This window comes from Dreissena polymorpha, chromosome 13 (assembly GCF_020536995.1).
Source record: "Dreissena polymorpha isolate Duluth1 chromosome 13, UMN_Dpol_1.0, whole genome shotgun sequence".
In the NCBI taxonomy this organism is placed as follows: domain Eukaryota; kingdom Metazoa; phylum Mollusca; class Bivalvia; order Myida; family Dreissenidae; genus Dreissena; species Dreissena polymorpha.
This window is the reverse complement of record NC_068367.1, coordinates 45094892-45107022: the sequence shown is the minus strand read 5'-3', so window position 1 is coordinate 45107022 and position 12131 is coordinate 45094892. Positions and strand designations below refer to the sequence as shown.

The following is a 12131-nucleotide window of genomic DNA, read 5'->3' as shown; positions in this document are numbered from 1 at the left end:
CTCCGGATTATTATCATACGCTATAACATTAAAGGGGTTTTATAAAAATGTTTTCAATATTTCTGTATCTTTAATATTTGTTTTTTTTAAATTGTCATTTCTGGCCCACCATACTTTTTCAAGTGTACTATTTTTTGACTCGAGTTGTTTACATTTTTTTCGTAAACAAAAGTATCCTTTTTTCAGTGTTTCTATTGTGTTATATTTAATAATACTCTAACATTATATTCTTTAGTAGTGTAGGCTCCAGCTGGTGTCAATGGATTTATGAACAAAATAAGAAATCAAGGACTTATAACGCCCAAGAAGAAAGTGGTTTATAAGGTGAAAACACGTGATTCTTTACTCTTTTTGAAAGATTTCATTAGAATTGTTTCATGTATCACTGAAGTATATTTTATTTTAATTGTTGACATTGTTCCAAACTTTATATAGAATATTACTATAAGTAATTATTGTTTTGCATTACTCCACCCACTCGCGATTAATATATGTAATACGAGAACTGTAGAAAGTAAATGTATAATTATTCAAATAGAATATCACATTTTTACAAATTAAACTATCGATTAATCGAAAAGATAACAACCCTATCCGTACTTGATTGTTAGAGACACAGTGGAGCATAAGTATTTCTGTGTTTACTGTTAAACCAGTACGGTTTGTGCACGTAAACATTTAAACTGCAAGTCTTCCCGTGAACATACAAAAGTTGAAGACAGTGATTTTTAGTGGTATTAAGAGAAGATCAGACTAAGCATACGATATTGATTGGTTTTACACAATAAACATCATTACTTAAAATGAGTTACACACATATTCAATGTGTGGACCTCGTGCACAATACAATATTACATTTACAAGCATGTGTGCATAGATTTTATGTGGTGTTATTGTTTAGAATACTATCATATTTCAGAAAGTGACTTTCAACAATGGCGGGCATAACAGAAGAGACGGCTCTCATACAATGTGGACCGTGTCTGTATGATGGCAACGCAGTGGAGCCCAGGTATTGCTGTGTGGACTGTCTGGAATACCTTTGTACCGAGTGCATACGAGATCACCGGAGAAATAAGTTATTACGTGAACATAAACTACTCGAACAGGATGAAATTCCTCATAATACTGAATTATTTAAAGAAATGAACAAATTATCGTATTTCAACAAACACCCAGATGCTGAAGTTGACCAATACTGCCCAAGTCATGATGTTTTAATTTGCTCGTATTGTTTACAAAAGGACCACAAACTATGTGCAGGTCTTTGTAATACGTCATGTGATCTAGATGAGGAATCCAGGCGTAAAAAAGTGGAACAAAATATCCATGATCTTTGAAGAAAGTGTGAAGCAAATAACACTGAAATGATGAAAACATTAGAAGAAGCCCAGAATGATATCAATAAAGTGCAAACATACATAAATAATATTATTCATATATTAAAACACAACAGGTCGAAAATGAAACTCAGCGTTTAAGACTCTCCGATCAAAAAATGTCAACAGAAAGTTTCATGTTACACAGATTTGCACGCAATAACGCGTGTCCCAAGTATGGGACATCAAAGCAGAGAATTGCCCTTGACTTCAAAGTGTCAACCTTACTGAAGGAACTCGAGACAGATAGCTCCGCGAAGTCCGTAAAGGATAAACAAATACAATTTATACAACCGACACAGGTAGAAGATGTTATAACCATGTTACATCAATTCGATGTAGTGCGCACACGCAAAGACATTCAAACATCCGAATTGAGCAGCGATGAAGCATCGCTGTATGAGGATGCAGTGGAATGTATTGAACCGAATACAGAAGAGGAAGCCAAACACGAGGTAGAAACATTGGCAACATGCAAAATGGTTCCACAAGAGGAAGAAACATTGGCAACATGCGAAATGGTTCCAGTCAAAAATTTGCTTAGTTTGCAGGTGATTTGTGATCGAATAAGTTTGATAAAGTTGAAAAGTCTTAATGCTGGCGAGACTGAGAGACTGGCGTGTTCGAGACATGTGTAGTAGCAGTTGACATTTTATCTGATGGTAGAACAATATTGTTGCTCGGAGAAAATACATTGCAATTACATTCTCAAAAATTATCATTGACATCAAAATACAATTTGCAGCACAAAGTTAAAGACATGTGTCTTGTAGAAGAAAACAGAAACGGAGCTTTTCAAGTAGCTGTATGTTTTTATCAGTCATGTAAAATAATATGTTTAGAACATGTAAGCGAATTTCTCGAAAAACATGAGATAAATTGCAGCCACACTGTTGTCAATATATCAATGTATGTCCATCATTTGGTAGCCCTTGTCGAACGGAAGAGTTCGAAATCATCATATGAAATTCAGCTGCTGGATATTCCGACGGGTTGTGTGTGTTACGTCTTTGACGAATTCAAGCTCTCCTCGGCACAATTTTCCTATATGCCCGATGTGTCAATATGTAAACCCAACAGAATATCTACATGTAAAACGACAATGAAAGTTATTGTCGCTGGTGAGGAACATTTACCTTTTTAACATTAATGACGGCGAATGTGAGCCTAACACGTCGTATGCAGTAGGGCAATGTGAAGGGAAATACCAAACAGATGTAGACGAATCCTTTATAAAAAATTATACTGACAATGTTAAATGTGTCAAATGCGATAGACAGGGAAATATGAATGTTTCAGCATACTATGGCTTGTATCAGTTATATAACTTTAATGCAAACAAGTGTTCTGTGCGTAGTATTATTCCAAATTGCAGAACAGTTGCTTCCTTTGCTATAGATGAAATCAGGAACCGCATAATAGTAGGTTACATGGGTGCAGATCGTGTGCACGTATTCGAGTACATTATTCCCTCAGACACATGAGATTTCTGCAAATATATTTCTCATCAAAAGTTAAAATATGAGCTACATTTGTCAAACTTTCGTCATATGAATAACCAGTGAAAAATGCACAAGTCGTTCGTCGTTGGATGATACATTACGACGCATATTGTTTTAATGAAGGAAAACTGATTTTACTTTTGTTTTTAAATGCAGAAAATCACGCGATATCTGTTTTTTTATACATAAACATAAAAATACATAAAAGCGCCAAGTTCTAAAATTAAAGTATGAATGTTTAAACCGAACCGATCATTAATATTGATATGCTGCAAGAATAGGAAATCAATGATTCAATTATTTGCGATGTGGATTTATTTGCTACAAAGAAACGAGAGCTTTCAAAACGTTTAAACGATTGAAAAGAGATCTTAAATACACATTAATTTTTATTTTACATCCACAGATGCTAATTGATAAAAGTAACGGTTGTAGTTGCTTGTTTTTTTGATAGGGTGGAAATACTCTTTAGGTGGAAATACTCGTTAAAATGTTCATATATTCGTATGCTTTTATTTTTTTATGCAATACTTTTAACCATTATATTCATGGTCAGAGAACGCTAATGTATATCTCGCTAATTATATGTAACATAACCACAGTATTTTATCGTATATACTGCACGTTTTTGTCAATAAAAATTTCTTTATTTCAGTCAAATTGAATGTTCTTTTTGCTATTTCTCAAGAGACATTTCCGGTTCAGAATAATTATTTATGTATGAATAATCATTATGTTTTTTATGTGTGACTGAGTATTCGTAATAGTATTACTTATCATTAGCCTGAATGTAGTTAACCAGTAGTAGCGTCTTACAAAACGATCTCCGGTAATGTTTTAATGTTTTATAAATTGGTGTGTTGTATGCCTTGTTCTTTTTTTAAAGGAAACTTGTCACTTGTCCTGAATGAAATTCTTGCGATTGTAAGCAATAATTAATTTACGTATAATGTTTCTGTGAAGAAAATCCGGATTTGAAAATGCCTTAAAATAAATTAGCAAACACGTCGCATGATTTTAGTATAAGTTTATTAAAATATGTCGACCAGTTTCGCTCAGCTCATAAGGTCACAGGACAACCATTAGTCTTTTACGTTAAAATAGTCAAAGTTAAAATGTCTGACTTTTGCAAAAAAGATGTAACTCATCTTTTAGTATGTAGTGGTTGTAAATTGGACAGACACGTGATAAACTTCGAAATCGACGCACAGTTCATAAGCAAACAAATACGGAACCCCTTATCAAGACGATTTGTATATATAAGCATATTATATATATGCCATAAATGGCACTTTTTTTATTCCGGACTGTATAAATCACGAATATATTCAATTGATATTCAAGCTGATACGTTTTTTAAGTATACACTATTTTACATTTATATTTTCTACTAGTAAGCTTCACATCATTTCACGTCGATCTCCATGTTCTATATTAGAAAGATAAAAGAGAATTACATTTACAGGGACCTTTTCACAGATTTGGGCATGTATTGAAGTTTGTTTTTAAATGCTTTAAAGTGATGAATGTAAAAATTGGAAATAAACAGCTCCAGTAAAAATAACAAGAATTCAATTAATGAAAGAACAAAGTAATTTTAAACTGAGCTCGAACCACTGACCCTTGGAATAAAAGTCAAGCACTTAAACCACTCGGCCATCTGTACTCTTATAATGTGATATATGTGATATTTGATACTTTATATAAGCAATCCTCGTTATGTCACAAACTACGATAACAGCAGAACTCTCAAAATTACGCAATCGTTTGCGCTTGTAACGCCTTATAATTTTCATGTTTTTAAATCGTCAAAAGATGCATATTATGGATTTGTTAGATCATGGTTAATGTTCAGTGCCGGTATATCAAATGCGGCATCATAAACACGGGGAAAAAGGACATACTAGATTACGAACAAAATACTTGAATGTTTTGAACTATGGGTGAAAGAAAACAAAAAAAAAATGTGCAAGAAGATTAATTTGAATCTCGTAAATAATAAAGGTTACGATACAATCAAACGTTTCATATGCTACTACCGATACGTACGCATTCTTCGTTCAATGTTGATAATGTAATAAGAGACCTGTAGAAAATAAATGTTTCGTTATTGAAAAAGAACAGCACCTTTTATAGATTAAGGTATTGATATTTGCTATGAGCGTTATCGCAAATTCTGTATACCCGATTTCAGGAAGTAATTTTCAGTAACGTCTGGGCGACAGTACTTAAGAGATAACAATCCTACTTGTACCTGATTGGTAGAGACTCAGCGGATCATTATCGTGTCTGTGTTTATATTCAAACCAGTGTACTCGTTATGCACGTTAGCATGCGATACTTGAAAAATTTGATTTTAGTTGATAAAGAAAAAACAAACAAACAGACTAAGCTTATGCTAACAATAGGTTATACCCAAACTTAGTTACTTAACATGAGTTACACACACAACAAATCTAGACCACGCGGATAGTAAACAATTAATTTTGCAAGCATTTGTAAGAAAAGTTTATGTCGTGTTATTGTTAAGAATACTTTTACATTTCACAATGGCGGGCATGAAAGAGGAGACGGCTCTCATAAAATGTGGACCATGTCTGTTTGAGAGCAAAACAGTGGAGCCAAGGTATTTCTGTGTGGACTGTCTGGAATACCTGTGTACTGAGTGCATACGAGATCACCGGAGAAATAAGTCATCACGTGAACATAAAATACTTGAAGAGGAACAATTTCCCATGGATGTTAAACTATTTGAAGAAATGACGAAATTATCGGATTGCACAAAACACACAGGTATTAAAATAGACCAATACTGTCCAACTCATGATGTTTTAATTTGCAGGTATTGTTTGCAAAACGACCATAGACTCTGCGAAGGTCTTTCTGACATTTCATGTGTGCTAGAAGATGTATCCAGACGTAAAAATGTGGAACAACATATGCATGATCTTCGAAGTAAATGCAAAGCAATTACCACTGAAATGATGCAGACATTAGAAGAAGCTCAGAATGATATCAATAAAGTACAGAAAGACATAAATGATTTTTTTCATATCTTAAAATATAACATTGATATTTTAGAAAAGACATTGAATGAAAGGGTCGAAAATGAAACTCAGCGTTTAAGACTCTCTGAGCAAAGAATGTCAAATCTTGAAAAGAAAGCGTCATATTACACAAATTTGCACACTATTACGTCTAAGTATGGGACATCAAGACAGGGCATTGCCCTAAATTTCAAAGTGTCAACGTTACTAAAGGAACTCGAGACGAATGACTTCGTGAAATCCTTAAGGGATAAGCAAATTCAATTTATACAACCAACAAAGGTAGAAGATGTGATACTCATGTTACAGCAATTTGACGTAGTGTTCAAACGCACGGCCAATCAAGACTCGGAATTATGCAGTGATGAAGCATCTCTGTATGAGGATGCAGTGGAATTTATTGAACCAACGATAGGAGATGACGCAAAACAAATGGTAGAAAACTTGTCTACATGTGAAAAAGAACCAAGCAAAAATATGCGTCATTTGCAGATTATGGATGATCGAATAAGATTGTTAAAAGTTTGAAGATCAGAAGACTGAAGAAGTTAAGACCTGTGTGGTTGCAGTAGAAATTTTATCTGATGGTGGAATTATATTGTTGCAACAAAAAAATACTTTACAATTATATTCGCAAAAGCTATCATTAACATCCGAAGTCCAGTTACCACACAAAGGAAGAGATATGTGCGTTGTAGAACAAAATAGGAAAGGAGGTTTTAAAATAGCTGTATGCTTTGATCAGTCATGTAAAATAGTATTCTTAGAATATGTAAGTGAGTTTCGCGAACAACATCATATAAATTGCAGTCACCGTGTTGAAAGCATATCAATGTATGTCCGTCATTTGGTAGCCCTTGTCGAAAGGACGAGTTCAAAATCATCCTATGCAATTCAGCTGCTGGATATTTGGACGGGTCACGTGTGTTACGCCTTTGACGAGTTCAAGCTCTCATCGAGCAGATACAATTCCTATGGGTCTATTGTGAACATATTCAGACCCAAGAGAATATCAACATGTAAAACGACCATGAGAGTAATTGTAGCTGATACGAATACAGTTTACCGTTTTAACATCAAAGATGGCGAATGTGAGCTTTACACAGTGTATGCAGTAGGGCAATGTGACTGGCACTACAAAATAAACCAAAACGACTTTTCGGAACTTCAGAATGCATACGATGTTAAATGTGATAGTCAGGGAAATATGTATGCTATCACACACAATGGCTTGTATCAGTTATATGACATGATTTCGTATAGAAACAGCTGTTCTTTGCAAACGCTTATAAGGCATTGCGGACTCGTTGCATCTATGGCCATAGATGAAATCAGGAACCGCATAATAGTAGGTTACGAAAATGCAGATCGTGTGCACGTTTTTGATTACACGTTTTCCCCACACACATGAGCTTTCTGGAATAATTTGCTATAATCAAATAGTCAGACTTTTAACCACATCATTCATACTATCGTTACATGCATTATCACTTAAAAATGCAGTTGACATTACTCATTTGACTATTTTGTGGAAAGCACAGAGCGCTTAAGTAAACTTTAAAACTTAACTGTTGTTTTCATATGCAGCAAATCCTTTGTTATTGTTTTTAATTTACATACAAGCGACAGGTACTCATATTTAAGATATCAAATGTTTACACCGGACTGATAACATGATACGATTATAAGGGAATTACGTCATTAAAATATTTGCGATATCGTATTTTTACCATAAAGAAACGAGGGTTTTCAAAACGGTTTATATTGTTAAATGAATGGATTTTGGTAATAATATAAAGGTTTTGCATGCTTGCTTTCGATTGTTAAGTTTTCTTTAAAAAAATTGATTGCAATTTAAATTCACAAATTCTAATTGATAAGACTTACGCTATAAGTTGCTTCTTGTTTTTGTGGGGGTGAAATCGTGAAAATCTAAATAGCTTCGTTTGCTTTTAATTTTGAATGCACTACTTTAACCTTTATATTCATACACCGCAAACGCTAAGGTGCATCTCGTATTTTTTTCTAAATTGCATTTAACCTAACCACATTATTTTATCGTATATACTGCTCGTAATCTTCAATACAAATTTCTTTATTTCAGTCAATGAATTTTTGCTTTGCTTACGAGATATTTCTAATACAGTACACGTATTTATGTATCAATTTTATGCTGTGTTGATTTTAGTGACTTTGCTTTTGCAATAGTATTTCATCTAATTCGTTTTAAGGTTCACCAGTTAGAGCGTTTTACATACTGATTTGTGTTAAGGAATGTGTAACTTGCATCGACTTGGTGTGTTGTACTTTATTTTACAGGCGACTGGTCAGTCGTCTTAAATATAAAAAATTATGTTGTTGTTAACAATTACATATCTACTGATAATGTTTTCGGAGTTGCGTTTATCTTGTATATGTGCAAAGTGAAGAAAGCCGGAATAGAACATTTCTATACAATAAATAAGCAAACACGTTGCATGGGTTTAGCATAAATATATTACAACATACCGGCCAGTTGCGCTCAGAGCATAATGGCATAGGACATAACTGTTGATTTTAGCTAAAATATTTAAAGTAAAAAAAGAATGACATGTGATGTTAAAAATATAATTTATGTTTAAGTATGTGGTGGTTGCCAGCAATATTATATTAAACGAACGCGTTATAAACTTCGAACTCAACAGAGATATCATGAACAACATATTCTGGACTACTCAACAAGACCAATATAACATAAAAGCATCATATTTGTATTCAATAAGTATAACTCTTTAATTCCGGAATGTACGTATAATGTGTATATTAAATTGATATTTACGCGGTACTATACGTAGTATATTCTACAATGTTTCCGTATTTATTTTCTACAATAAAGCTTCACATTACATGTTGAATGTCAATCTTCGATGTGCTCTATTAGGGACATGACATAGCACTACATTTTCAACCAAGTTAACAAATATTTATCCAATTTTTGAATGCTTATTTCGAAAAAGGTTTTCTACATTCATACACAGATGGTCCAGAAATTCGCTTTCAAATAATAATTTATTATTTATATGTTGGTCGAAATATTCTGTAAGCATGATGTTGCACGCGACAGAAATCCGTTTGCAAATAATCATAGTTTAAACACTGATTAATTCGTACAGAAATCGTATGTTACACGATATGTGTATTTTACCAATATTTTATCGTTTTAGCAGTCGATAAGCCCCTTAATGATGTGTTTGTCAGAAGAAATCGAGAGTAGTATCGAGTGCAATTTTTACATATTGGATATTTGATTTTTATCAATCAATCTGACGATATTGGAATGATTATTTTTTAATTCCGTAATACTGTGTTATTGTTTGTTGACGTTACTGAAAAAAACTGATGAATCAAGAGAAAAATGTAGTCCTCGTATTTTAAAACGGCTTTTATAAATTATATCATTTAAGAATCGAACAAATATGTTTCTATTATAGTTAGTCGTCGAATAACATACGACCAGAGAATCGATGCGTGTTATCCCACTACTATGGAAATATCATAGATTATATATATGTACTACTGAAGAAGAAACTGAAAAGGGCCAATATTGCAAGGGAACTGAATAATTTGAATTTTCCATTTTCACGCATGATTAATTGTCTTGTTTCCTAAATAAGACGCCTTGAAATTCTTTTTACAATAACAACAATAACCGATATCAGGAGCATACAACAACATGGTCAAAAACCGTCGTGTGTTTGACAGCCGCTAACTGTTTAAAACGATAAAATTCACGCATAGCGGTATCAACCACGACCTCACCTATGACCCGAGGGTGCCTTGGATGGGTTTGTGTGAAAAATGTGACATCGAGGTAAAAAAGGCAAGAGACAGCAATATCCCGCGCCGAGATTATTTTGACTTTGGAGTTGAAAACTTTGAACCAGCGTTATTGACTCGTAATTTCTGGAAATCTTCTCAATGAACTGGCTTCAAACTTCTTAATCAGTAATAACAAATGATAAGTTAAAAATAATATTAATTTACAAATGCAATTTTAAAGATTACTGTCGAGTTAATTATGTTTATCTTTTTTTGTGAAAAATAGATTTAAAATGCAAAAAACAAACACGAAATAAAGTCATGGAATAAAACATTACTTGTTTACACTTCGTTTCATTTTCTAGACTTGCCAATTAGCATGTAACAAATAGACTAGCTAAGATGGAATAAGTGTATTAGAATTGCCATAAATAAATATTAAATTGTCAAGAAACAAAAAAGCCTGCGACAATTTAAAAAAATAACTAAAACTGCATATGCACGCTGGTAATCCGGATAATTGGATAACCGAAGGCACTTCGATAACAGAGACACACCAAAGCCACGCGCGAAATATACATTCCTTAAAAAAAAAAATGTATACCCTTAATATTAGTTCTTGAGACACGGGAGATGGTGGAGTTGATAAATGGTATATTATTTCGTATTTTGAAGAAGAATTCCAAGGAAAAATGGAAGATTTTTGCCAAAATATGAGAACATTCCATCGGAAAACAGCATAAACTGGATGATCAGTACCCATTCCGACAAAATAAACATGCTTAGAAATATTGGAATGCAGCGTTGCTATTCAAGCATGTATAGTAATTACTGTTCTTCAAATACTGTAATTTTGAAAGTATACCATGAATAATTAACGGAGATAGAGCATGTTTTAAGACGAGGTATGGATGATTTTGTAGACACTTCGATTCTCAATAAAGGGCATGTTGGATAATAGAGATTCTCAACAAATTGGGCACTCTTATAATCGAGTTTTATCTTCTACTTGAAATGCGTTTATTTATTTTGTTACTATTCCTACCTAGTTGGTGACTATTTCAGCTTGTAGATTAATTACCGGTACTGTGCTTGAAACACTGAAATTTTGTATTCAATAGCCGAATATAGAGCATGTTTTAATAAGTGGTATGCATGATGTTATTGACACTTTGATAGCGGACACGTCGAATAACTTTTAACAAATCGGACACTCTGATATGCAGTAGACCGGCTTAAGCGTTACAATCGATACATATCAGAAAAAAAAACACTTAAACTCGCTATAATGGTAAGATTTAAATCCCCAAGATGTCGTGTCTTCATTGATTATGCCATGAAAAACAAAATCATGCTCATGTTCGAAAGGAATAAGAAAAATGAAGCAAATTTTCGGCGATTCGTTTTTAATTTACGTCAGAGTAGAAATTCTTAATTATTACCTGCTTACTACAACAGTTATTTAACAGTATTTCACTAAAAATGGTTTGTTATATCTGTTAAAAAGTGTCGGATAATCGGGAAAAGAAGTTCCATTGTCCTTGAGATGATCGGCTTAAGAAATGTCCATGAACATGTGGCATCGACTCTGTAAAATTCCTTAAATACGTCACTTTTATTATACTACACATTTAAGTTTTTGTAACATTTATAGACATATTAATATATAATTCGAAGAGTGAACACGTTCTTGAGCTATCTCTAAGTGTTTTATTAAGTAGAAATAAGTACTTATCATCCACATCATGCTGATTTTCGATGTAAATTATATTGTCTTTTTCATACAATCAACCGTTTTCCAGCGAATTTCTTTCTTCGTAAGACGACGTGCTATACCATTATTAGGCCAAACAATATTCACTGTCCGAAAACCCAATGAACAGAAAAAAATGCAAAAAAGCTGAAGAACTTTCCCCTCCCGCGGGGCTTTTGTTGTTCTCTGTTATCGAAGTACCATCCGTTATCAAATTATCCGCATTACCGGCGTGATATGGTATACCTCGAAACTGTATTGTAGATTATTCAAAACATCGCAAACACTAATTCATACGTAATTATATCAAACGTTTAACGCAAGCCCGTATTATAAACGCAAACTCTAGTTTATATCATCAACGCAATTTACAAAATATTATAGATAACGGTCATGTGTCACCAAATAATTAGCACGGTTTAAAGGTAATTTTAGATGATCGTAAACGTTATTCTCGTAAAAGGAAGTGCATAATATCATGCAACATAACTCTGTTATCTGAATCAGCATTTATGTAACTTCATTTCAATTGATAGTTTTTACAATATAAGTAAAATGCAAATCGGTTTAATTTACCTCCACGATACGCAATGAAGTACTGTTTGAAAACGGCGCAACAATCCAACTGAACAAACCAACCAACTTAACCATT

General features: G+C 33.3%; 2 protein-coding genes across 3 annotated transcripts in view; one reads left to right on the top strand and one right to left on the bottom strand.

Annotated features, from left to right (window-relative positions):
* The window catches only part of LOC127854430 (uncharacterized), a 211662-nt gene that overhangs the window by 155694 nt on the left and 43837 nt on the right, over positions 1-12131 (bottom strand). The window lies entirely within an intron of this gene.
* Positions 136-8822, top strand: LOC127854428 (transcription intermediary factor 1-alpha-like). The gene is made up of 2 exons (XM_052389459.1): positions 136-324; positions 920-8822. Exon 2 carries the CDS (start codon positions 5431-5433, stop codon positions 6454-6456), a length of 1026 nt encoding a protein of 341 aa, XP_052245419.1. The 5' UTR covers positions 136-324; positions 920-5430; the 3' UTR covers positions 6457-8822.